This window comes from Neolamprologus brichardi, chromosome 12 (genome assembly GCF_056152115.1).
Source record: "Neolamprologus brichardi isolate AB-2024 chromosome 12, ASM5615211v1, whole genome shotgun sequence".
Classification (NCBI taxonomy): domain Eukaryota; kingdom Metazoa; phylum Chordata; class Actinopteri; order Cichliformes; family Cichlidae; genus Neolamprologus; species Neolamprologus brichardi.
The window spans coordinates 30,480,666-30,508,534 of record NC_142115.1 but is presented as its reverse complement, the minus strand read 5'-3'; the positions used below and the strand labels follow the sequence as shown (position 1 = coordinate 30,508,534).

General features: G+C 39.7%; 2 protein-coding genes across 17 annotated transcripts in view; one reads left to right on the top strand and one right to left on the bottom strand.

Moving 5' to 3' along the window:
* The window catches only part of kcnt1b (potassium sodium-activated channel subfamily T member 1b), a 73,577-nt gene extending 54,560 nt beyond the window's left edge, over nt 1-19,017 (top strand). For 6 of the 16 annotated variants that reach the window (XM_087849332.1, XM_087849330.1, XM_087849329.1 and 3 more), the window contains 10 exons: nt 430-564; nt 1,255-1,366; nt 1,611-1,706; nt 2,841-2,942; nt 3,310-3,393; nt 3,494-3,622; nt 4,285-4,582; nt 7,518-7,580; nt 11,811-11,895; nt 15,117-19,017. In XM_087849332.1, coding sequence (XP_087705458.1) covers nt 430-564; nt 1,255-1,366; nt 1,611-1,706; nt 2,841-2,942; nt 3,310-3,393; nt 3,494-3,622; nt 4,285-4,582; nt 7,518-7,580; nt 11,811-11,895; nt 15,117-15,237 — 1,225 coding nt within the window. In that variant the 3' untranslated portion in view covers nt 15,238-19,017. Of the gene's footprint in view, nt 1-429; nt 565-1,254; nt 1,367-1,610; nt 1,707-2,840; nt 2,943-3,309; nt 3,394-3,493; nt 3,638-4,284; nt 4,583-7,224; nt 7,581-7,823; nt 7,875-10,328; nt 10,341-11,810; nt 11,896-15,116 lie in introns of those variants that run through there. The other 10 variants (XM_087849339.1, XM_087849334.1, XM_006803840.3 and 7 more) reach the window with 6 other exon arrangements.
* Nucleotides 19,018-19,988: 971 nt separating this feature from the next.
* On the bottom strand, nt 19,989-26,624 carry LOC148100282 (uncharacterized). Its single transcript, XM_087849634.1, has 8 exons — nt 26,510-26,624; nt 26,332-26,427; nt 24,758-25,282; nt 24,518-24,661; nt 24,319-24,405; nt 21,467-21,565; nt 21,323-21,379; nt 19,989-21,232 (listed from the first exon to the last, which is right to left on the bottom strand). Exons 1-8 carry the CDS (start codon nt 26,622-26,624, stop codon nt 19,989-19,991), a joined length of 2,367 nt encoding a protein of 788 aa, XP_087705760.1.
* Nucleotides 26,625-27,869: the final 1,245 nt, after the last annotated feature.

Sequence of the window (27,869 nt, the reverse complement as noted above, 5' to 3'; positions counted from 1 at the left end):
CACTGTTTTTTGCAGATTAGTGAACCTCTACCCTTTACTATTCCACAATGCTCTTTTTTTAAATATATATCAAATCATGTTACCGATCTGTTGCCAGTTAACCTAATTAGTTGCAAAATGTTCTTCCAGCTGTTCCTCTCATTCAACCTTTTTTGAAAGGTGTTGCTTTCTTCAAATTCAAACTTGACTAATATTTTTCATGAAATAGGAAAATGTCTCAGTTCACACATTTGTTTTATATGTTTTATATATTCTTTAGTGAATACAATGTGGGTTTATTAGATTTGCAAGTCATTGAATTCTGTTCTTAAATTTTACATGATTCCAACTTTTTTGGAGTTGGGGTTGTATTTACTATATTACTCTTATATTTACCGTTTTCTAACATGTCATAACCTAATAATCACTGCTGCTTTCTAAATGGGACAGCTTGGACAACCTGCTGCAGTGTGGTATCATCTATGCTGACAACTTGGTTGTTGTGGACAAGGAGAGCACTATGAGTGCTGAGGAAGACTACATGGCAGATGCCAAGACCATCGTCAATGTCCAGACAATGTTCAGGTAACGTAGAGGGTGCTTTACTGAGTAGAAACTCAAAGGTGTCCTCCCACCAGTCTCAATTGTTCTCACTCCCCCACTCATCTTATTGATCCAGGAACAAGTTCATTAAGTTTGTCTCATCATCTCAGCTTCTCTCCTCTTTGTGCGCTTGGCCTTTGTCTTTCTCACTTTGCAGAGAAAAAGGTTCATGATTTTATGTATTTTGTGCCTCGGTTGGGGAAGAGGTGTCGCATGCTTGTGGATTACTGTACTAAAGCATTTTTCACAGAGACAGCTGTCGTTGAGAACATGTTGGAGTTCTCGTTAGCTCTTGTTAACATACCCACGTCTAACAAAACCAGAGTACGGCAATCACACTTAACACACAGTGAATTTTGGGGAGTCTAATGTTTTTGACCACGGTATAGATCGCCTTGTGCGAGCTCACCCTTGTTATGTATGAGTCAAGATTCCGGTTTTGGCCCGAGTGTGCACCAGATTCACTTAATTAATGTCTTCGTCTGTTCTTAGTGCAAAGCCAAAGAGCAAATATAAGCAAAGACAAACTACAGCCGCCAAAGCTGTGAAACTGCTCGTTTATTTAGCAACTAAAATTAAAAGCATTTATCACTGCCACACCATGTCTCTCTCAACACAAAGCATTTTATCTTTCCACTGACATCCCTCTCACTTTATTTCCTCCACACTCAGGTTGTTCCCCAGTCTCAGCATCATCACTGAGCTCACACATCCATCCAACATGAGGTTCATGCAGTTCAGAGCCAAGGACTGCTACTCACTCGCGCTCTCCAAACTGGAGAAGGTGAGTGTTTCGTGTTCAGTGTCTTTGACTTAGATCGTTTTATTTTCTGGACAATCGAAAAATATCTCAGTATCCCAAAGAGAAGTGTAAGCACTTTGGGTTGTGCATTATAACTTGCAGCCTATGAAGTCTTCCTTTTTTTTCTTTTTTCTTTTTTTTTTTACCTTTTTGCACTGTATAAACTCATCTGGCCAATTTTTGTGTACACTTTGCTAGTTTCAAGTTGGACCCAATTTGCTTTCAGAACTGCTGTAATTCTCCGTGGCATAGATTCACACAGCTGCTGCAGATTTGGCTGCACATCCATGATGACAATTTCCTGTTCTACCACATCCCAAAGGTGCTGTATTGGATTGAGATCTGGTGGCTGTGGAAGTCATTTGAGTACAGTGAAGTCTTTGCCTTGTTTGAGATAATTTGAGCTTTGTGACATGGCGTGTCCATGTTCTGGAAGCAACCGTCAGAACATGGGTACGCTATGGTCATAAAGGGATGGGCATGGTCAGCAACGATACAGCAGGCTATGGCTTTTAAATGATGCTCAGCTGGTACTAAAGTGCCAAAGTGTCCCAAAAAATATCCTTCACACCATTATACCACCACACCAGTCTGATATGTCAATGCAAAGCAGGTGGATCTATGCATTTATGTTGTTTACACCCATTTTCTGAGCACACCATCACCATTGCAAAAGAAAACCAGACTAATCAGACCAGGCAGTGTTTTTTCAATATGCTTTTTTTTGGTTTAGCTTCACCAAAAACTGTCGATAGGGGCACAAGGTGCTGCTGTAGCCCATCATCTTCACATTTTGTTGTGTTGTGCATTCAGAGAAGCTTTTCTGCATACCTTGGTTGTAACAACTTTTCATTTGAGTTACTGTTGCCTTCCTATCAGCCTGAAGCAGCGTGGCCATCCTCCTCTGAATTCTGGTATTTTCACCTTGAGAATTGCAGCTCGCTGGATCTTCTCTCTTTTTCAGATCATTCTGTATAAACCCTAGAGATGGTTGTGGAGGAAAATCCCAGTAGATCAGCAGTTTCTGAAATATTCAGACCAAACTATCTGGTAGCAATACTCACACCACATTTAAAGTCACCTTTCTTCCCCATTCTGCTTCTCAGTTTGAATTTTAGCAGGTCTCTTGACCATGTCTACATGCCTAAAATCACTGAGTGTTGCTGCTTCAATCGGCCGAATAGATTTTTGTGTTAACAGTTAGTTAAACAGCTGTACTAAACAACATGGTCGGGTGAGTTTATATGACATTTAAAGAGTTAGCTTACTTTCCAGGAAATCAAATAAACCCATTAATAATTTTTGTCACACTTCAGGCCTCTTGTGAAAGAATGCATTTGTTTAATGCAGTTTTTTTAAATCATTTCTTACAGATAAAGCTTGTATGTATCCCCATTCTTTCTTAAATCTTTTTTTGGCTCCTTTTTTTTGTTTGTATTTTGTTTTTTGCTTCCAGATAGAGCGTGATAAGGGCTCCAACCTGGCTTTCATGTTCCGGCTGCCGTTTGCTGCAGGCAGAGTGTTCAGTATCAGCATGCTGGATACACTACTTTACCAGGTGGGATAACAGACTTTGAACTAGTTCATTATGGAATAGTTAAATATAGACCTGTCTGTCAGCGATTTCATCCTTAGAATTTGTGCTGCACTAGTTCCTCTGTCTGAAAGTTGTGTCTAAAAAGGTAACGGCTGTTACATCAGTGTTTCCTAGTAAGGTGCAGTTTATTGTCTAAAGTAAATGTGTTTTTTATGTGTTTAAGCCTCAAATGAATATCCTACAAAAGAACATTTGTGCCTTTAAATATTAATGAGCATAATGCACAGGATAAAATAATTTATTGCAGGTGTTATAAAGAAAACTTCCCCTCAGAGCAATTGCAAAATGTGTTTGCGAAAGCTTTTAAACTTATTTTTTTAAACCACAGTCATTTGTCAAGGACTACATGATTGCCATCATCAGGCTTCTCCTCGGTCTGGACACCACGCCTGGTTCTGGGTACCTATGTGCTGTATGTGGAAATTTACTTTTGCATCTTAGCAAGTGATTTGTGCATTTTAGTAATTTCATCTGTGATGTGCAGCAACTTTATCGTCAATCTCTCACTTCAGATGAAGATCACAGAGGAGGACCTGTGGATCAGGACCTACGGCAGACTCTTCCAGAAACTTTGCTCCTCCAGCGCTGAGATTCCCATCGGGATCTACCGGACCGAGTCGCATATGTTCTCAACCTCTGAGGCAAGTTCACTTTGATCAGATCCTCAGTATCGGAGTCCTGGTCTTGGATTGGGTGTCAGCTTTTGCCTGTGGTTTGAATTCAGCTACCATCTATTAATCATTCCCTCCTTTAGTTTTTGCTTGAGTCCTTCTCCTTTGGTACTCTTGCTTATTCTTCAGCTTGTATTTCCTATTCCCTAAATTGCCTTTCCTTTGTTTGAGGCTGCACATTTACCATTCATTTCTTAATACAGATACATTCCAGCTGACAGAAATTCATGTCAAGCAATGAATTTAGATTTATATTTTTGACTGACTGTCACATACTGCTATTAATACAGTTATGAATAAATAAAATATTAAATACAGCATATGTAAGCTTCCATATGCTGATGTTTAAGGCTTCGAACATTTGTTTGCTCTGAATGGCCTCATCTTTCATTGCATCTCTTTTTGTTTGGATGTCTGTCTGTCCTTATATTCCAGTGCAGGGACAGTAATGCACAGGTAAGATCCAAACAGGCTTGATTGACTCCTTTTTTTGCTTAAAGCAGGCAAAGTAAAAAAAAAATACCTTACTGGTATTTTTTTTTTTAATATCAAAAGTTTGTTTGCTTCTTATTCTTATAGTGCACGCTTTCCTCACAGAATCCAGCTTTCACATTTCCATCTTACCATTCCAGTCTCAGGTGTCCATCAACGTGGAGCATGGTGAGGAGCACCGTGATCGTGGAGGATCCTGGAAGGAGAAGACGGGCTACAGAAACTCCACCACGAGCGACCAATCGGAGCACCCGCTGTTAAGGAAGAAGAGCATGCAGTGGGCTCGGCGGCTGAGCAGGAAGAACGTCAAACCGTCGACCAGAGCGGAGCGCATCTCACAGCAGAGACTGAATCTGTATCGGCGCTCCGAGCGACAGGAGCTGTCCGAGCTGGTGAAGAATCGCATGAAGCACCTGGGCCTCCCCACTGTGGGATACGGTGAGTGGAACAGCTGATGTTATGATATATGAGGATATGTTGATGCTTTAGGTTGAAAGATATTACTCAGTATAGCTTATTGTATAGGACTAGATACAGTTCAGCTGCTGTTATCAGTTATTTTAATTAATGATCGTATTTCTTTGTATTTAATTTGTAAATATTAGTCATAATGTCCCAGAAAATGAATAATAATGCTAATTATAATGTTTGTTGCAGATTGGAGTCTCAGTTCTGTAAACATGACTTTGAGGTCACAGAAGCTTTGGATGCAGAAATCCTGTAACTGGTTGAGTTAAATCTCAGTGAGTGAAGCCTAAGAAAAGTCAAAGAAGGAAACCTTTAGTTCAGAAGTCACAGACATTCAAGTCCACACAGCATAGTAGTGTGAATCCAGCTATAAAGATCTGATTAAAGTCATATAAACTGAAAGCCCAATTTCTGAGAGAGTTTTTTGAAGGGTGCGGTATGTAAGCATCTTATTCTAAAAGGATGCTACTAGCCAGCTAACCCTGTCCATCTCGTCTCCCAGTTGCTGCTAGCTGCTCAGGTGTGGTGGTTCTTGATGTCATTAAGTGGCTGCTCATAGTCCTTGTTGCTAAGAACTGGGGGACCTGAACCCTGTGGATAACTAATTTATGATGTTGCCACAAAAGCACCCTGGCTATTTGGCACAAGAGACTAATCAGGCCAGGCCTGTGCTCTTATTATTCAAAATATTTATAGCCCCCTGAGAACCAGCCTATTCGTTTATGTCCTCCGTAATGGATGTTTGTTTTGGGGTCTATATCTTTTGACCTATTTGAGCTACTTACTACGCTTTTTCTAGTAGTGAAAATTAGAGGTGGGAATCACCATACATCCCACGATACGATATTATCACAATACTTAACGCACGATACGATATTATTGCAATTTTTTAAAATATTTTTTGATATTCAGATTCTGTACATAAAGGTAAACTTTATCAATATTCATTTTATCTAATATCAAAGTCTCACACTCAGTCTTTCTCTCATTTCAGTTTTATTGTTGACAAACTGAACGGTTTGTATTACAGTCTAGTCCAACTTAACTGAATGCAACCATCTGGTACAATTATAGCTATTCTGAACTATTTATGAAATTTATGAAAACTATGCAGCCCCTTCAGCAACTGAAGAATTTGAAAGTAAATGAAAACAAAATATAATTTTACATTAAATAAAAAAGTTTTAAACTTAATTAAAATAAAACATGTCTTAAATTAAAATAAGTAAACTGTCATGTTTATTGCTGCCAAAAAAAAAGTTAAACACATTTGGACAGTGAAGGAATGTCAGGATTCTTGCTCAGAAAAAGGATCAACATCCTCTAAAGTCAGAGCACAAAAACCTTTTTTGTAACAAAATATCGATTTCTGCTGTCCCTGTATCGATACATTATTAGCAAACAAAATATCACGATACTACACAATATCGATTTTTCCCCCACCCCTAGTGAAAATGGTGAAAATGTCATTCCAGATGGATCTCTTTAGGCTGCTTGTTTTTTAATGATCCAGAAACCAAAGATTATACTACAGAGAATTTTAGAAGCTGGGACAGGCTAAAGATTTTATTTTTGTATTGTTCCTGAACACTGTAATTTGCTCAGATCAAGAATAGCACGTGACTGATTTCATGCCACAGGCAGTTACACATACAGTGCCTCTGTTATCACTGCCTTATGTGATTAAACATGGGTACCATTACTACATACAGCTGCAGAATGAGTTCTTGCATTTCTTTGAGAACGCTTGTTGCCTTTCCTCAGTTGCCTACTCTGTTACCACCTGTTGGTTTTACTGGGCTTTGCTCTGATGCGTAATAATAATGATATTGGCTATCTCAAAGTCTCAAAGTCACATATCTATGCACCACCACAAATTGTCACTGTGTTATCAGTTTAAATCGAGATATAATAAACTGGCCCTGTTAGCTTTAATAAGATTGCACGTACTGAATCGATGGGGCGTAGCATCAGCTGCAAAAGTACTTTCTGAGCCTGGTGGTGAAGTATATTCATGAGCTTAAATTTTAGAAGCAAGGACACTCTAGAGTCTGATCAGTTCAGGTTTCAGGATCAAGTTCAGGAGATTCTTTTGCTTCACTAATTGATGCTTCTCTCAGCTGGTTAAATTATTTCTGCAGTGCAAGCAGCTGTGTTTGAGAAAGTTATTTAACCCTCCGATCTGTATCCCAGTCATTTTTGTTTTCTTTTACCTCATCTCATTTCCCATGAACACATAGTAATGTGAGGCTTGTTAGTACAGATCATCGACATCGCACCGCATCGTCACTGACCTTCAGAAAACCTCATTTTCTCACGTCACTTTCACACCCATCAAACTACTCTTCCGTGTGTCATAACTCAGACGCACACCACTTCACAGTCATGATCAAACCATCATGTGGATGTGAACACATCACGCATGAGGATGCAGGAGCACGAACCTCGTCTCAGTTGCATTCAAGACTGCAATTACAGAATGAAATTGCCTGCATTGTTTTCAGTTCACTTTTTCTTTCGTTTTTGCCTCCTCCCAGCTTCACGGCTCAAAACAAAAAAAAGCAGAATCATGCTCCAGATGTGTTGTAATGTGTCAATTAAATACGTTTCAGGAAGAACTCCTGAAGTTCAAGATCTTCTAAAGAACCATGAATGTCAGTGAGGATTTCTGCAGCAGGATGTGACAGATTAATAATTTGGAAGTGATTCTGTGCACACACTGATGCATGGCCTCTTTGCATTGCTCTCACACTTTTAAGAGTTTTTTTGATTGTTGTTTTCTTTTTTTTGAATCCGCAGATGCTTTTGCTGCCCGCCTGATATGTTTTTTTGTTTCTTGTTCTTGTTTTTTTTTTTAACCTCCTTTCTCTGCCTCTTCTGTCTTCCTTCCCCTTTTGGCTTGTAGAGGATGTTTCTAATCTCACTGCGAGCGATGTCATGAATCGAGTAAATCTAGGATATTTGCAAGGTAATTTGTGTGCTGTTTATAACTCATTTGCAACATGTGAGTGATTACGTCCACCTTGTGGAGAAAGGAATTTGTCCTTTCGCCAGCATCCAATGAAGAATAGCATTTACCCACCAAAAAGAATGCTTAACTGTAGATGTTATCTTATCTCTTTAGATATATAATCTGTTTTATTTGACGTGTAACTTGAGTACAAATGAATACATTAGGACGTTGAAGTTAACAGTGACTGCCGTTGCTTAGAGTTGCAGGACATTTCAGAGCACCCGTATTCAGAGGGGACCAGGCTGTCAGGTTAGCTGGTTGATCACAGTACTGCAACTTTACTGCATGAGTGTGAGTGTGCGTGTGTTTTTTGTATGTGAGTGTGTCCCCTGCCAGAGTCAGCAGTAGGTCAGCAGCAAGTCTCTCACTCTACTCTCTCCCTCTCTTTTTCGATCTCTATCTGGTCTTTCTGCATTGTGTTCCTGTGAGGTGACGTCCCAAATGGCTAGAGTACTGCAGGGCATCAGAGTATGGCTTAAAGAGTGGAGCGGAGTGCATTATGTCTGTGGATGGAAGGATAGATTGTATTCTATAAATGTATAAAAGACGACGAGTGTCGGAGGTGGCCTGATGTAGAAAGTAAACATGTTGGAGGAAGCGGGGCTCTTTTCCTCCTCCATGTGTGTTACTTTCACATGTCAGTGCACCTCAGAGTGTATTAACTTTATGCCATGGCCACTTCCCCAAAGAAGTCAAGTTTGAGCTGATTGTAGTCAGTTTGAGCTCTTTTACCCCTCGGCGTTTTTGCTCTGGTAATATATCTTGTGGTTCTGTACTCCTGCACACTGGAGCGCTCTCGATTTTATTTAAAGAGCAACTTAACATTCACCGAAAATATTGGTTTTTTTAGCGACTTCCAGTGGTTTAACTTCTCGCTTTAGTGTAGTTATGCAAAATGTGCACGCCAAGAGCACTGTGTGGAAAGAATAAATAGAGAGGGAGGAAATAAAAATCAGAATATAAAGACGGGTGATACTGAAAGACTGTAACACTCTGCTGGCAGGGTGGAACAAAATTATTCCAAAGATATTTTCCTTACAGCGGTGTTCGACTGGGTTGAGTTCTGGTGACTGTAAGGATGATAACATATGTTTCACACACAGACTCGCTAGAATGTGGACATCGCTAGTGGCTCTTAAAAGCAAAGCCAGCGAGGATGTATCATCTCAGTATTAGCAACTCCTCTGGCTCCAGAAAGAAATCTGATTGTAGAAGTCTGTAGGAAATGACCCAAGTGCTCTCTAGTGACTTCAGAAAATGCTTTTTTAATGAGTTTACAGTCGTAATCGATGGTTCCAAGTCTTATTTAACTCAGCACATGTAAATTATGACCTCCATTAGAGCCTGAAAGGGCAATAAAACAGGGTATGCTTTCAGACAGGCCTGCCTCGTGATTGTAAAATCTCTTTTGAATGCGGAGCGTCCTTTAGTTTCTCATTTCATTTTTTATACACAGTCTATGGATTGACAACATTTTCATACTTATAAAAGTGCTTTGTGGTCATCTTGTTTGAGGCCAGCTTTTGAACCATAAAGATAAAGGTGCTCCCTCAGAACAAATGATGACGCACGGCATAAAAGAGGATCGAACAGGATTCGGTTCTTTTCCTGTAATTTGTTTCACACGTTTGAGGTAAAAATCTAAGGTTTCTAAATTAGAACAAGACCAATCTGTAGTTATTTTAGTGCCACAATAACTATATGACTACATCCTAAATTGCTACATTAAAAACTAGGATTTTGATTAATGGGAAAAACACTGACCCTAATAAATGGGAATAATAGGAACGCAAGCAAAAAGAGACCAACTTAAACGCTGACCAGTCCAGAATCATGTTTCCAGAGTTGGATAATTACCAGTGTCAGTATATTAAATATAATATTTAAATATTCACCCTTCCGTAGCATGAATAAGGCAGGGGTCTAGATCCTCTTTATTTGTTGCTTTGGGGGATTTTAAGCTGTTGATTCCAAATTAGTAGCATTAATAGGAGCAAAACTGTTTAAAAAAGTATACCCTCTAACATGAGCAAAAGTAAGCATTGTTATAACTATAGTTATGCTGGATTACAGAGCCACAACAATAAATCCTTTGCTTTTCTTCAGCTGGTTACCAATTATATATCTGCCGCCATGGTATAACCCATATTTAATACACTGAGTAGTCTGCAGTAACGATGTGTGGATGAAGGGCGAACAGAGAATTACCGTAACTGTAAAGTGTACCTGAATAGATTTAAAAGCAGCAGGTTGACCTCTTCCACTCTCACACTCCCAATGTGCTTTGCTTCGCTCTGTTTGGTTTGAGTCGCTCTGCGTTTGGTCCAGTCTGACGGATGCTGGAGCATGTTCCTCTCTGTCTGTGCGTATGTCACATGTCAGTCGGGGGGGAGGCTGGGTTGTGGTGGTGGTTGGGGTGGGGGGTGGGGGTGGGAGGCTGAGTGTCGTCAGTTAGCATGGCAACCTGCCGCCTTAGCAGCCTGTTGGTCCCGTGTGGAATGCGCAGGACGTAAAAGGAATGCGACTTAGATCGATCTGTTGCGTAGCCGGGGACGCTGTCTGCATGCTGGCTCCGTTCTGAAGCTGCGCATGGGGTGCCGTTTCAGTCAGCAGGCAGCATGTGGGCCTCCCCTTGTTCCACAAAGTGCCCTGTCAGTAACGGTTAGACCTTCTCTCTCTTTCACCCCGCCTGGCTTTATAAAGGGCCACAAGCAGGTGGGTTTGTCACGGAGACACACGTGCCCTCCTTTTCCTTCCTCCGCCCATCACACGACACAAGTAGGAGACACTGCCAGAGCGCAATCACCACACATGCATGCAGACATGATTAACACACACACGCACACACACACGTATAATATGACTCATCTGGAAAAATCAAGGTTAAACTGAGTTTCCTCTCATAAAGTATAAACTCTTCATGGTGCAGAACAATTTCCTTGGCCTAACTGTGTTGTTGAAGCAATAAAAGATGTTTGTTACAACTGTTAATGTTTTTAGTGTTTATAACAGGATGTAAAGGACTGAATGAGGGAATTTAGCAATTTATGAGTATCTTTAAGTGGTTAATTTGAAAACGAATTAAAATGCTTTTCAAATAAAAATAATACGATTTTCTAAATCAATTTAATATTTTGTGAAATATTAAATTTTCTAACAGTAATTTATAATCACATGGTTGATTTATTGTTCAATTAGTTTGTTGCAGACTGGAAGAATTGTTTAACTATTAAAATGAATCCATCCTCGTCCCCAGTTGTCAACGTCTGGTACTTCCCCTGCAGTACTCATCAGAATCTAATCAAACTTGCACACACTGATCGCTCAATGGGTCCTCACCCAAACTGTGATCAAGGTCGAGGCAACATTGGTCGTTTTACGTGCACTAACCTGTGAATTGTTATGAATCTTGAGCCTACATCATTTACATCCTGGTTAAGGAACTAGTTAAAGGTAGAGAATATATGTAGGATTGATTTCTTCTAGAAGAAATTGGTGAACATGCCAAACTGGACTCTAAAGGCTTTCAAAACTCTTTTGCTAGTCAAATTTTATTATACATCTTTAAAATATACAAACCATAAGAACTTTGAATACTGTGTAAAATGTTTAAAAAAGGAAGAACTGAATGATGAGCCCAGATCAGTTACCCTTTGAAAACGTTTTGCATTAATGATAAAATCGAATAAAAGACATCCTGTATAAATTGATTATGTGAAAACATTTACATTTAAAAACTGCAACTGTCCTCCAATCACAGAGTTTGTATAAGTATGGTAAAGCTGCTCCAGCTATTTAAAATGACAGTGTAAAAATGTCAGATTCTGGAGTTTGTATGTTCTTTTTTTCTAATCCCATTTAAATACAGGCTTTACATTACTTAATGACAGGCTTTATTCATGCTAAATGTGTTTAATAAGATCATTTGTTTCCTCATATTAAGATTTAAAGGATCATTAGCAGTTGTAACAAGGAACCCTCAAATTATTCCCGCAGTTATTTGCCTCCGATTTTTTGCACCACTTGCTCGTTAAGTTTTACTTTACTTTTGTCCTGATTGAAAGGCTGAAAACAAGGCAGTGTCATATTTTAAATGGATAAAAGGCTCATTTCCTGGCTGATGTTCTGTATAATGGAGGCGGGCTCCAGAGCAGCACTGAAGGCCATCTCTGTCTGTTTCTACAGATGAGATGAACGACCACCAGAACACGCTGTCCTACGTCCTCATCAATCCTCCTCCTGACACCATGCTGGAGCTCAATGACATTGTGTAAGGACCTCTCTCTTTTGTCCTCTACACTTTACTTTGTTAACACCTTTGTGTTTTATCTGTGTGTTGTTAGTTACAGTCAGACTAAATTACAATCTAAACCATTGTGTTTTTTTAGACTGCTCAGCCAAGACTAATGGTACTTAAATGTAAATTAAACTGAGTAATAAATTGCTGAATAGTTGACATGTGGAGCTCAGCTGTGATATACACAAATCAAAATCTTATATATTGTTATTAAAGCCTGGAAATTATAATATGGTATCCATCCTCATATGTCAAAGCATTAACCAATATTAAATATCACCTTATTACTACTTACTGCCACAAGTCATAATATAAATATTAGTATATAAATATATTAAAATATATAGTATCAGAATACAAATATATTGTAATGCGAAGATATTACAATTTATTTTGTAACCAGCACATTGTTTTACTATATTTACCCCGGGTTTCCTGAATGTTATTACCCATCCATCCATCCATCTTCTTCCTCTTAACTGGGGCCGGGTAGTGGGGGCAGCAGCCTAAGCACAGAAGCCCAGACCTTCCTCTCCCCAGCCCCCACCTCCTCCAGCTTGTCCGGGGGAACACCAAGGCGTTTCCAGGCCAACTGAGAGATATAATCTCTCCAGCGTGTCCTGGGTCTGCCCCGGGGCCTCCTCCCAGTGGGACATGCCCGGGACACCTCACCAAGGAGGCATCCTTATCAGATCCCCGAACCACCTCAGCTGGCTCCTTTCGGTGCGGAGGAGCAGCGGCTCTACTCTGACCCCTCCCAGATGGCCGAACTTCTTACCCTATCTCTAAGGGAGAGGCCAGCCACCCTTTGGAGGAAGCCCATTTCTTTCGCTTGTAACCGCAGTTTCGTTCTTTCGGTCACTACCCACAGCTTGTGACTATAGGTGATTGTAGGGACGTAGATCGACTGGTAAATTGAGAGCTTTGCTTTTACACTCAGCTCTCGCTTCACCACAACAGACCAGTGCAGCGTCTACATCACTGCAGCTGCAGCACCAAACCGTCCGTAGATCTCCCGCTCCTTTCTCCCGACAGTCGTGAACAAGATCCCAAGATACTTAAACTCCTCCACTTGGGGCATGTTGTTACCCAATGACATAATTTCAATGTAATATCACTCAGCTATAACAACTATTGATACAAAATTATTATTTGGATACACTTACAACTTCAGTGTGGTAATTAAAAGGGAATAACTTGATGTTACTACGTTATTACTGAGCTGTAACAAATTGTTACTTTGTTATCTGATCTGGGGGAAAAGGACAAATTATAATAAGTTTATTCAACTTAGTATTTACAGTCATCCTTGTATATCCAGATATGCAGCTTGCAAACAGCTACAAACAATGACTTCACACTGTTTCGTAAATATATCTTTTGCAGGAGAACAGCAGGAAAAGTCTGGTATTATGTGAAATATTCCATTTATAACACCTTTCATGTAAACGCCAGCTGTGTCGCAAAGCGTCACCCTTTTTTGATGTGTGAATCGATGCCTGCAGCACACGCGCACAGGTAACGGTTAACACCTCGAGCAGAGAACCAACAGGGTGTGTGGATCTTAACAGGTGGCGATATAACTGGCATGTTAACTGGCTAACACTAAAAAGTATAGCTATTCTGAAACAGTCAACAACGTTACACGAATATTAATTAATACGAGGCATCAGTGTAAAGTTCCTTAATAATACTGGTGTCACCTTGTTAAACGTGATTGCTTCAGAATTATTTCTAGCCTCATAAGAAAGGCAAGTAAAAAATGACTGAAATAAAGTCTAGTTGTTATTTAACTTGCAAAGGCTTAACTTCAAACTGCGCACTGAACTTCCACTTTTGAAGCCTCGCCGCCACAGACTCCAGGGTCGAGCTTATGTAATTATAATGAGCAGCCAGAAGGGACAGCTGGCAAATCATTCTGCTTTTGAGTAATGCACCAATCGGACACAACATTACAACCACTGACAGGCGAAGGGAATTGCGTATCGCTACAGTGCCACCTGTTAGGGTTGAGATATATTTGGCAGCAAGTGAACTGTCAGCTGTTGATGTCAATGTGGATCTGAGGGACTGACATGATCCAGCTTGAGGTGACTATATGACTGGGTCACAGCCTGTGAACATGGTGGGTCTTACTGGGCTACATTATTAAAAAGTTCAGTGCAGGCCGTGACAGAAAGAGGGCAGGCTGTTGACCACACTACAGAGCTGGTCATGTCGACCCCTGTCCACTGCCAAAGGGGAGGCATTGGAAGAAGGTGGCCTGGCCCCATGAGTAATGTTATCAGGAAAAGCAAAAGGATTTACTGTGTAAAAAGGCAGCCTGAATGAAGCAAGGCCTTGCATTCATGTGGGTGTTACTTCAACCTCTGCCTAAACATAGTTGCAGACCGTTTGTATCTGCTGATCATAGCGGGCTCTTTGAAACAGCTACAAATATTATATGAAAGGACCCTGGTTTAAAGAAGCTGTGTGCACACAATACCTAATGTTAATATTGGAGCTGATTGGTGTAGTTAATAATGTAACTGTTAGAACCAAACTAGGTTTTTAAAGTTTCAATTAATTTGCACTCATCCATACTACAGGTTAATACACTACCCTGTAACTGTCCACTGATTGAGATCATGACAGTGTTTTAATAATAGAACTGTTCCAGTATTTAAAATCTCATCTGTTATTTATTTGAGATCTATCTATATTTTTTGTTTCATAGATTTTTTTATTATATTGTTTTCAACTTGATAGTAACTTTATGTAAATCACCTGGTAATAATAATTAAATTGTAGTATAAAAAATACAACTTGTGTTTGATCATGCCAGATGTCCTTCCTGACAGAAACACCAGCTGATTCCTGTCATCTCTTGGGATAAAACCAGGGCTCGTTCTCTTGTTAGGTAAATGTGTAAACTGTTACACTGTGGAGTCACTCTGGAGACTCAGTAAGAAAGGAAGGTGAACAGTGCAAACCTCTTGAGTAATATTTAGCAAGTACACGGTTGGAAAATTACTCTCACAGTAAGTTTTAGACTAATTAACAGCTTAATTTAGTGATAATGCTCAACTTTCCTAGAGGTGAAACCCCCGGCTGCCATATTTAAATGCCAGATGTTTACATGTAAGTACTCGTTTGGGAGTCCAAGTCTGTAACTGCTCCATGCTGGCAGATAACGTCAGTTTTTGTCTTTGCAGGTATATAATCCGCTCAGACCCACTGGCGCACGTGCCGGAGGACTCGCAGGTGGGACCGGCTCGTTGTAGCAGGAACCAGCAAGACTTTGCCACAGAGACGAGAGATGAGACCCACCTCTGAAACCCACCCACGCCCCCGGAGTCCTCTACACACCCTAAACCTTAACCTCTAAAAGCCGGCCTGGGCCCACTGAGCTAGTTTGTCTCGCACAGATAAAGGCTCCCATCGGGCCGAGATCAGCTGTCCATAGTGAATGTCCATTAAGTGCGTCTCAGCTCGAGACCAGAAACGATCAACATCTTAAAAATTCACCCCTGAGAGATCTCCCGTTTCCCTACTGAGCTGCTATAGAAAGATGCATGAAGAGTGCCTCGTCATCACCTGCCATTCAAACACACGCAAACACACATCACCCACGAAAACAATCTGAAACTGAGAGCCCTCCTCCAAAAAAAAAAGGACGGCGAGAGTAGAGCTTAAACAGAATATCTTCACCGAGCAGTGTGGTTGACCTCATACCATGACCTCCTCTGTGCTTGTTTCTACCTGAATTTACAAAAGAACAGAAACCTGGGGCAACTACACCCTCCTTCACATCTAAATGATCATGTCATCTAAAGATGAGGGTAAATGCTTTGAATTTCTTCTTTTTTAGGCATTTAACCTAAAATTACACTACCTGTGTACTTCCTCTTTATTTATTTATTTTAGCTTAATTCAAATTTTAAAACTTTGTTGGACAGGTTTTTTATTTACTTACAAGCACAACTTTTTTTTCTGTAAATATACACACTGCCGTGCTACTTTTATCAGCCAGGTTTGCGGTATCTTTCTGGAAATGACTTTGCTGTGACCATTGCTAGAAAGTACATTTATTCCTAATTTATTTCATTAAGTTTTCCAAGTCATGTCTGATCTACTGTATGTGCCATTCTGTTTACACTATTGCTTTGTGAATATCGTTGAATTATTTATAACTTTTGTGCCATTCTGCATCTTTTTAGTATGGAGCCTGTCAGCAGCAGTACAGGTGGAAATAAAACGTTCATTATTCCTTGTTTTACTGCAGTGGGTGCACAAAATGTTAATTCGTGTTCATAAAAAATGCAGAAGTGCCAAAATCTGCAGTTTTGTAGGTCATCTCCATCAGTGAGTCAGTCCCCATAGACTTGCATGCCTGTCGGGATTTCCCAACTTCAGCTATGAAATTTACATATTTAAAGCCTTTAATAATCAGGGTGTGACAGTACTCGTAGCTGAAACAACAATTATTCGCTGAACTGAACTACAACGTTTGTGCTGCTGGTGCCATTTAAAGCATTTCTAATGAAATATTTTTTGACATCGAAAATATATGACCTGCTGTGCAGCTGATTGTAAAGTCCAAGAATTTTGTGCTTAAATTTTGGTGTACCTAATTTTTTTTATTAGTAAGCAACTTATCAGTACTAATCAGAAGTTATTTTAGTCTCGACTTTCAGCCCCACAGCTTGCTAACCAAGCTAGCTGCAGAACATCCTCCCAATAAGAGCTAAACATAGTGAGCTTGGCCCCCTGCTTGTTATCACAGCAGCACTATCCTTCTTATCACATGCTCATTATTTAGGAAAAGTCTGTAGACTAGTTTTTTAATATACACACACAAATTACATCTCATGTCAGATCACATTTTGTGCATTCAGTTTAGTAAAACATGGCATCCCCCCCGCGCCCACCGCCTGCCAACGACAACCTCTGTACATCTGTGACATCAGTGTTTATTATTACAGGAGCTGACCCAAACATCTGCAGCAGCAAAAGGAAAACTGTTCATTTAAAAAAAGGAATACTTTTCTAAACTTAGCATTTAGAAATTAATGTTAACAACACAAGCCTTTTTGCTGCTGTACTTATTATAACTCAGTATTTATCTGAAGCATTATAAGCTGCATTTTTAATTTTATATTTAAGTGCTATTTATCGTTGAACAGGATAGAATGAGAAAATTCTTCTTTTTTTCTGGACTACTAGTTTTAACAAGTTCATTTTTAACTGTCAAGTGTCTCCGTCACTCAGTACATATCATGGTCACTTTGTTAGGTACACCTGTTCAACTGCTTGTTAATGAAGATAACTGATCAGCCAATCATATGGTGAGAATAGAGTGCATTTAGGAATGGATGCCTGTTTGAGACAACCTACAATTCAAATCGTGCATCAGAATGGGGAAGAAAGGTGATTTAAGTGACGCGGAAAAGGGTAATCTTCATCATTTGAAAATTCACAGTGAAAATCTTTGAATTATTGCGTACATAAAGATGCTAAATGTGACTACTTAGCTGTAGAATTTAGAGAGAGTATTTAGATTGCCCAATTATCTAGCAAAATAAGATGCTCAATTAACAAAAAAAATTACCACTTGCACTAAAATCAAATCATAAAATGTTTAAATGACTTTCAGTTATCAGTGCCACAATGGATCTGTTGTGGTAAAAATTGGAGAATTGATATCTCTAACTGCTATTTCACTCGGTCACTTGAAAATAAAGATCCTCATCTTTTGCTAAATGCTATCAGATGCATCATCGTTAACTGTAATTAATATCAACAGCAGTCAGGCTCCAGTGTTTTCAACTTGAATTCATTTGATTGTTATCGGGTTTTTTATTTGTTTGTTTGTTTTTTGTTTTTATGATCATATCTGTTGATGAGTTGCAGTGCGACCGGTAGCAGAATAGTTTTGCACAGATATCGACAGGCACAGTCAAGTCTGTTTCTATCCTGTAAATTTACTGTATTTCCAAATTTATTTTGGAACGAGCTGAAAAGCAAAATGCGCTCCTTTCTGAACTGTACGGGCACATTGTGTATGAAACAATATTTAATCTTGATTTATCTTCTTTCAGCTGTACATTTGGTTTGCTCAGTGTATATAAAACCTTAATGTACTCATTGTTTGCCAGTTTGTTATTTTGTGTGACGAAACGTGAAACTGTTGGACTTGAACTATTTTTGCACTATGCTCTACAATGCGTAGAGCATAACAGCACCCCTTTAATATGAATCTGCAGAACACGGCGGACAGTATTCAACCGTTCCCATGAAGCAGAAACAAGCGTGATGTGCAGTAAATTATCATGCATCTGTTGGTTTGGTTTACCCTGTGAATGTTTACAAAACTTAATTCGATACTTAATTTTTCATTTGTCAAAGAAATATCCAGTGACGATTTGAGAAATCAAAGTGTTTTCTCTCACTGAGATGTGCCATTTTTTCCCTTGTTTGTTCTGAAGAAAATATAGCATAGGCTTTTTCATGCTTATTACTGTAGGCATATTTGTTCCGCTGAAATGTACTGTTGATCTTTGTTCATTGGCCACTCTGAAGTGTCAGTTTACAGGGCAGGGGAGGTGAGGAGTGAAAGCGTGAGTGACTGCGATGGAGGATGCAATCAGTGTGCTGATATACTCGCGTAACATCTTCCTAGGTCCTCACTTGTGACAAATCCTAACACTCTAGAAAGGGTTCACTTCACATCTCCTACTGTCCACACTTACAATACCACACAGGGCATGTTAACACGAAAAAAAAAGAAGCATGTTTTGATATACAGGCTTGCCAAGAACAAGACATTTTGTACGTTGACAGGGACATTTAGTCCAATGTCTAGAGAAACCCATAATCGAGTCAACTGCTTGCAAGCTGGAGTCCTTATTTGATACTGTGTATTTATATGAATGGAACATGCATGTTGTCTCTGTGTTAACAAAAGCCTACTATATGTATTCTGTTTACCTCCACTTTGTTTTTGAGTCATTGTCCAATTTTTGTACTATTTCTTATGAGAAGTGTTCTTCTCCACATTCATAATATGAACAAATAAATGCTGCATGCAGCCAGAGCGGATGAACCTAACACAAACACTGATGTTTTATTTCATTTATGTGAGGAATGCGGGGATAATGACATATTTTGTGCCGTATATAGATATGACCCTACCTATATACGTGGCTGGTATGTTATGTGTGTGAGCTAAAAGACTCTTGTGATGTGTGCCGAGAGTTACCAAACAAAACTTCGTTATTTTGTTAACATCTTTTTTTTCGTTAAAAAAGAAAAAAAAAAGTATGTTGCTAGCTAAAAAAAAAATCTTTTTTTTTTTTTTTGCTCTTTTATTTACATTTCTATATTTGTACACATTCAGCTGGTATTAGTGATAAAAATTAGCTTCACCCTAAAACCTCTTTATTATTCTGTATTATTTTATAAATGACGCATCATTTATTGGACAAAAATAATGATGTATTAAATTAAAGTTGAATCAAGAAATTTAAACCATAAACTAAATTTAATAAATCAAGCGAGCAGGGCCAAATTTACTAACACATTTTCATAAAAGGAGAGCAAAGTAAAATACAGGGAGGAGAATATTTAAATCAGACATGCAAAATGATTTACTAACGATTGCAACATGCAATTTAGTGCTAATTGCGCTGATATTTAACGCTGAAAAAACCATGTCTTATCTTTTGAGCTTGATATTGAAATTCACTGACTGCACCTCAAGAAGCTTTTTTTTTTCAAGTCTAATCACAATTATCAGCACTCTTGGGTCTACTTTAGAAAATCTGGCCTTTAAGTAGACTTCTATGCAATCTGATTTCAAGAGCTGCCGTCTGCTAGCCATTAGAAAGATTGCTGGGTTTTGGAAAATGGGTTAAATTCAGCCAGTCGTCATATTTAATACAAATGCATTAAGAGGCAGAGGCTGGACTGCCCTGTGCCAATACAGCAAACTTTCAAGTTACACTTACTGTAAGAATCAAGTGAGAATTTAATTTTACTTGAAGAGTGATTGGATAGCCGTGATGATCTCCTCTGCCAGCTCTCTTCTAACGCCGTTGCTTGTTGGCATGCGTCTGCTTCCACCTCTGTCTGGTCCAACGGCCATTGTTCTGAACGACTTCATGCAGCAGGTTCATAAAGGCGTAGTCGTTCCCAGACAGCAGTGTTTTGTCATCAGGTGACGCACCACCAGAGGGAGCCTTTGAGCTGGATGCCCTGTTTTCTGCCCTCTGCCTGCTGTGCACAGCTCGTTTCGATTCCTTCCTCTGATTGTCCTCCTTGCTGCTCTTGATGTTGTTGTGTGCTGAGCTTTTTGCAGATGTCTGATGTCGATTCTGATGGAGGTTTTCTTGATTCGCATTTCGGTTTTCCGCAGTCGTTTGTGTCACAGTGGTAGTATCACCCACTGCCATCCCTTCTTTCTTCAGGTGTTCCTCTTCAATTGGTTTTAAGGACTGCGAGTGTCTCAGGTCCATGAGAGCCCCCATTTGATTTTTCATAGTTTCATCTTTCTGTTTGTCCCCATCAAAAGTGAAGGGATGGCCTCTATCATTTACAGTCTTCTTTATTTCATCTGAAAACTTCTTTGTTACATTTTGCCTCCAAATAGTCAAGTCATCACCATCCTCCTCATCTTCTGCTTTTCTTTTGCATCTTTCCTGCCACTGAGCTGCAGCGAGGGGCCAGGTAGAGATCCTCTTGATAATTTTGCTGCCTTTTGATCTTAGACCAGGACCTTCAACAGACTCTTCAACAGGAAGTAATTTGTTCTGGTCTGTGCCGATGCTCAGATAAGGTACCATGTCAGTGCTAACAGGAACACATTCAGGGTTTTCATCTAGATTTGTACTGGGATTGGCTGTTTTTTCATTCTCCTTGATCGCGTCTGTGGTGTTTGTGGGATTTTCTGTCTGAAATCCTCCTGCAGCTCCTGTGGCTTCACTTTCATTCACCAGCTTCTGCTTTCCCTCAGCTGGCTTTTCAGTGACTTTTGCTTGAGCCTCTGTCTCAGTATGCAAAGTCACAGGATTCTTCCCAGATGCACAAAAAGGAGACATGAGGATTACAGCATTTGCTGACTTTGCTCTGATTCCAGTAAAGGATGTTATCCGAGCCATCTCTGCCTCTTTATTCTCAGAGGATCTTAGAGAGTCATGACTTGATCTGCTTTCTTCTTCCAGCTGCTCTTTGTCTTCTCTCGGATGCCCGGGTGTCACACTTTTTTTGTTGTGTTTCCTTCGGCGTCGCACAGCCAGGAAACACACCACAAACAGCAGCACACAGAGGACCACTGTAGAGAGGGCCAGGTAAACAGAAAGACTATTTTAGCTACGTATGTATTTTCAATGCAATCAAACAGAAATATACAGTAGAAACATACCAATCACAGCAATGAGCGCATGGACAATGTTGGTATCTGACGGTGGTTGTGATGGAACTGGCCAAAGAAAAAAAACAGCACAGATTTCATGCATTAGTATTTCAGAATTCTGATGACAAACATTTTGAGAAGAATCCAGTGTACCTGTCACTCCAGCAGGTTCAGAAGCTGTTGTGGATGAGTTAGTGAGTTCGGCGTGGGGTGAGGCTTCTGTCCTTACCAGAGGTGACGTCTCATAAGATCCTGAGGAGAATAAGAAACAAGCTAGAGTCCACAATGTTGTAAAATGCAGAATGTTTTCACTTCTTAAAAGCAGTAATTGTGCAAAATGTTTTAACAGTTAGATACAGATATGGTCAGATTAATCATGTTGCTCTGGCGCCATCTGCAGGTCAATAACTGCCAGCGTTTCAGGATGACTCATACTAAGGGTGTGTGCCGATTTTCCCCAATGCGGTTACGGTAGATTCTGTCAAACTGATATAAAATTATTTTTTCATAGCAAAATAATAGACAACAACAAAAAAAAACAACAACTTAGGAATATTTGTAATCAGTGATTCAGAGCTATTCTGTGACCCAGATTTGATGCTGTCAAAGTTAGAGACCCTCTCTTTGCCTTCCAAACTGCCTTAATTCTTCATCACAAAGATGCAGTAAGGTGCTGAAAACGTTACTCAGAGATTTTGGTTTATATTGAGATGATGACAAGACCTGATGACTGTGGAGGCTGTTTGAGTTGACATGTTCAAGAAACCAGTCTGAGATGATTTGAGCTTTGTGACATGACTGTCATCCTGCTAGGAGGAGACATCAGAAGATGGTACATTAAGGGGTTCTACTCTATTTAAACAATGCTCAGTTGGTACTAAGCGGCCAGAGTGTGCCAAGAAAATATCCCCATCACCACTGTACAAGCAGCAGTGGCATGACTCATTGATACAAGGAAGGATGGATCCATGGTTTCATGTTTAGACCCTATCAATCAAATGCCGCAGCAGAAATCAAGATTTATCAGACCAGGCAAAATTTCTGTTGTCCAATTTTGAAGAGCAGAATTGTAGCATCAGCTCCCTGTTCTTATTTGACCGAGAAGCACTTGATGTGCTTTTCTGCTTCAAGATACTCTGACACAAAGAAATAGTCCATGTCTGCATGCATAAATGCATTGATTTGCTGCCATGTGATTGGCTGATTAGATATTTGTGTTAATAAGCAGTTGAGCAGGTGTACCTAATAATGTGGTTAGTCAGTGGTATGAGTTTAGGATCTTGGATCTAGTGGAGAGGAAAAAGTGTGTGTGTGTGAGTGTGTGTGTGTGTGTGGGATGGGGGTGGGGGATAGAAAAAAAAGAAAGGAAAAGCCAGATGTACCAGTGACAGAGGAGCTTGTGGGTTTGGTTTTGAAAGAAGTTTCTGTCTTTGATGTTGGTCGTGAAGGAGTTTCCACTTTTACTGCAGGAAAAACAGAGACACTGATTGCTAATGTTTTTAAAGAGATAAGAGTATTCTTGTCATAATGGTGAATTTTAAACAAAAAAAAGGAGCACATGTACCAGTGGATGCAGGGCTAGGTGTATGTACATAGATAGGCTTAGGATGGATAGAGGTCTCTAATGATGAAACTGTCACTAGAGAGAACAGCCGAGACATAAATACGCACAAATTTAAAATGTAGAGAATTTCACATTTCTAATAAAAACTGGGAAACGAAAAAAAAAAGTACCAGTGTGAGAAGAGCTTATTGTGGATGCATCAGTGGATGAAGCTATGAAAGAAGTGCCTGAGTTTGAGGTTGGGCGTGATGGGGGGGTTGACACCACTTTTACTGCAGGTAAAAATAGAAATACTAAGTGCCAGTTAATAGTATGCACACACTGAAATGTAAAGAATTTCACAAAATTTAATTAGCGACGTACTGGTGTAAGAGCTTGTTGTGGGTATATCAGTGGATTTGTGTGAGTTTGATGTTGGTCGTGATGAAGGAGTTTCCACTTTTACTGTAGGAAAAAAAGAGAAAAGCATTGTTTGTTTGTTTGTTTTTTTTAAAGGGGTGAAAATATTTCTGTCAGAATTTAGAATTTTTATGAAAAAAGCAGCACATGTACCAGTAGATGCAGGGCCAGATGCGTGTGCGTAAGTGGGCTTAGGGTGGACAGATGTTTCTGTATCTGAATCTGTAACTACAGAGAACAAACGTTTGCACAAATTTAAAATGTAAAGAATTTCAAACATCTAACGGAAACTAGGAAAAGAAAAAAAACTTCATGTACCAGTGTGAGAAGAGCTAAGTGTGGATGTATCAGTGGATGTGGGTTGGTTATTTAAGTAAAGATATGTAAATACTCTCGTCAAGTGTTACAAATAAAAACAACAACAACTGTGGCACAATTTAAAACGAAAAGCATTTCAAAAAAAGGATTAGCCACATGTACCGGTGTGGGAAGAGCTTATTGCAGGTACATCAGTGGATGAGGCTGCGAAAGAAGTGTCTGATGTTGGGCGTGATGGAGTGGTTGTCACCACTTTTACTGCAGGCAAGAATAGAAATAATAAGTGCCAGTTACTAGTACGCACAAAATGTAAAGAATTTCACAAAATTGATCAGCCACTGTACTGGTGTGGGACGAGCTCATTGTGGCTACATCGGTGGGTTTGTGTGTAACAGAAGTGTCTGAGTTTGATGTTGGTCGTGATGAAGGAGTTTCCACTTTTACTGTAGGAAAAACAGAGAGAAGCATTGCTATTTTTATTTATTATTTTTTTTAAAAGGGGTGGAAATATTTCTGTCAGAATTTTGAATTTTTATGAAAAAAAGCAGCACATGTACCAGTGGATGCAGGGCCAGGTGTGTGTGCATAAGTGGGCTTAGGGTGGACAGATGTTTCTAATGATGGAACTGTCAGTGGAGAGAACACAAGCACGCACAAATTTAAAATGCAAAGAATTTTCAACATCTAACGGAAACTGGGAAAAGAAAAAAAAAGCTTCACGTACCAGTGTGAGAAGAGCTTATAGTGGGTTTGGGTTTGACAGAGGTTTCTGTCTCTGATGTTGGCGATGGAGAGGTCGTCACCATTTTTACTGCAGGTAAAAATGTAGATACTACGTGGCAGTTATTTAATTAAACAAATCATGCTTTTAGACTTGTAGACTTTAATAAAACAAATAATTAGGCAAGAAGAAACAGCTGTACCAGTGGATAAAGGGCCCACTGACGGTGTTCTTGATGGTGATGTCACGCATTCTGTTACGTTCCACACCAGCTGACCCCTCAGGGATGGAGGACTCTCACAGGTCACGTCCATCTCGTTTTCCAGCTGAGATCTGCTCTGTAGAGCTGAGGGGAGAAGCAACTTTACATTTCTTTCTTTTTTTCTTTCTTTTTTTTAATAAAACCACATTAATAATGTAGTTTATCTCACTTTTCTCAAACCTTTCATAAAGGCGACAAAGTCTTCAGCTTCACACGAACAGTCCCAAGGGTTCCCGTCTAATCTGATCTTGGTGGAGGTCAGAGATCTGAAGGCTTGTGGTGAGACCCAAGTCAACTTGTTCTTGGACAAGTCTAACTCAGCCAAGGCGGCCTGGGAACTGAAACTATTCTGCTCAATATTCCTGAGCATGTTTTCATTCAGCCTGAGGCTCGTGAGGTTAGCAAACTGTCCGAGCGTGGACTCACTCAAGACTTCAATGTGATTTCCTGTAAGGATGATCTCACTCAGGGCGGCGGGCTCTTTAAACCAGTTTGAATTAATCTGCGACAGATTGTTTAGCTCCAAGCTGAGATACTGAAGATTGGTAAATGAGCTGAAGGCTTCTTCAGCGATTCTTGTGACACCTGCGTTGTTGATCGTGAGCCTGGTGATAGAAGCGAGGTTCTCACTCTGCAGCGCCGTAGAGTTGATCTCTCCGACATCCTTCAGGACCATCAACAGAGATGAGGACCCAGGTTCAAAATCTAAGTGGGCAGAAGTGTTTTTAGAGGAGTCAAACACAAAGCTGCACATACTTACATTTGCATCCTTTTGCTAAATCAATCTGAACCAACAAATGAGCTCAACGGAGAAAACATGCAGTGAAACTATAAAATCAAAGCATCCTGCAGATATGCAAACTTCTTAAGAGACAATTTTGTTGCCTTTGCTTCCCCCTAGTGGTTGACAAATGTGTGACCAGAGCAAAACTTGTAGTATCTATTACAAGTCAGCAGGTATCATTAACTGTGGTTTGATCATGTTGAGCATTAAATTGTTATTAAATTGTAGTAAGATCAATAAGAGAAAATAAAACTTCTTGATCAATTTTTACAGCCTGACAGAACTGAAATCAGACTTGTCCCAAAGAACTTAAAAAATATATAATTGTGAAAACTTTGGTAAATGGAAATAAAAAAATTCTGAAAAGTAGAGTTTAGGGGTCATTTTCTTTTTTTTTATATGAAATTCTATTTTTTTACTTGTAAAACTACAGGAAATGGTTTTAGTTTTGAATCATTTGATTGGACTGTTTTTTTAACCAGCGTGAGCAGGTTTTGGTTCATGTGTTTATTCCTACAAGAATGTCTAAATCTATATCTGTGCAGGTCTGCCGAAAGGTTTCTTCTTAAAACCACATTCAGAGAGTCTCAGGTATTTAACCCTTAGTGAGGGCCGTCCCTTTGGCTCATGTGACAGGTCACATGATTAACAGTGGATCAACAACCCTCGGGAGCTCCAAGAGACCTGCTCCTATTCATGGTTAAACATCATGCACTCTCTGCTTGTTGTTTGACAGCTGAAGAAGTCTATTAGACGAGAGGTGAAACATCTTGTCAGAAAAGGCGACTTTAAGTCCAGTTGCGTTTTTTTCAGTATACACATTTGTGTATTAAATTGAATTAAATGAAGAAGAAATCCATTTGCATTCTTGGTACAAAGTTAATTGACTTTATTTCTGGTATATAAAATGTTGCTGTCTAAGCCTATTTTAAAGGTCACCATTAAAGGTGCAGTAAACAAAATTCCTTACATGGTGGGATGTTGAAGCAGATCGTGATCGTTCCCTCTTTGATACAAGGACGGCTCAGGTGGACAACAGCCAGCAACAAAACACCACCAGCTACAACTGTGTGGATGCAGACCGATCACATTAGTTAAAGCTGAACATTTACACTTTCTGTGTGAGCATTAAAACCAGCAGCACTTACCCTTCATGGTGACCTGCTGGATGCAGTTCTTCAGCTCGGACTGTGAGAGTTTGCAGATTGCGATGGTCTCGTGATCACCTGAACTAACAGGTGTGAAAAGAAACAGAGTTGCCATGACAGAGAAGAGTCTGCCATGGTTATGGTTGTGCGTTTGAAGGCGCTGTTCCAGTTGGCTGATGAAGCACGAGACAGCTTTTAACAGTGGGGGGGCCTGAAGATGTTTTCACCACTTAAAGGGCTTTTCAGTTGAATACAGCACCAATTCAAAAATGTTTAACTCAAGCACTTTATATTGCAAAGCAAACATCCCACAATATAAGTGAGAGAAAGCACTAAAGATACCACAACTGGTTGGGATGAGGGGAAAGAGGAGGAAAAGTGAGAGCATAGAAAGATGATGATCAACAACACAGATTATGGGAGAACATAGACCAGTGTAACGTTGGCATATAAACATATGGGGGGATATAGGTAGGTTTCTCAAGCATGTGATAGTCAATTTTCATTGTGGGCTACATTTGGGTCCATTTTCTTAAATGGGCTGAACCAGCGTAATGTAGTTTAACTGCAAATTTAACCCCTGAGATATCGCAATTTCAAGAGGACATGCCTGTTTTCTCTACATCATAAAGAAATGCTGCTGTAGGTAATGAAAGAGACCGGTCAGAAACTAATGTGTAAAATTAAAAAAGGTTGAAAAGATTGGACTTGAACGTTTTTTTGGTTGATGAAGATCTCTCTCTCATATCCTTCCAAGAGTCTTCTTCAGTGTAAAACAAACAAACAAACATGAGTCTCAGGTATTTAACACATAGTGATGTTGTCCCTTTGAGGTCATCCTGAGGCTCAGTGAGCCTTTATCAATAACGTGAGTCCTATCACGGAGCTTTACTGTTGTTATTAAACTGGCCTCTTGGGTGACAGGTGAGACATGTTTTTAAACCAAACAGCTGCCTTCTTTTCAAGCGCTCAAATACACGTGGGTTCATCCTAGGAGACATCCTTAGTGCATCATGGGAGGTCTCCCAGCAAACATTTGGTGGGAGACCAAAACATTTAAAACATTTTAAGTAGAATTTTAGTAGTAGAGGTTTTGGGTTGTTTGTTTTCTTTACTTCTTTTCTTTAACAAGTACTCGATGGGGATAATATGCTTCCTCGAAGTGTGATGCTGGCTGATCACTCAGGACTTTGTACATGTGTAGAAGGATTTTAAATTGATTTCTATATTTAAGGGGCAGCTAGTGAAGAGAAATGCAAATCTCCCTCTCTAGTCCATTTGAATGCTCTTGCTGTGGAGTTTTGAATGGACCTAAGGCTTTTGCTACAACTTCATAACAATGTTGAATAATATTGAATAT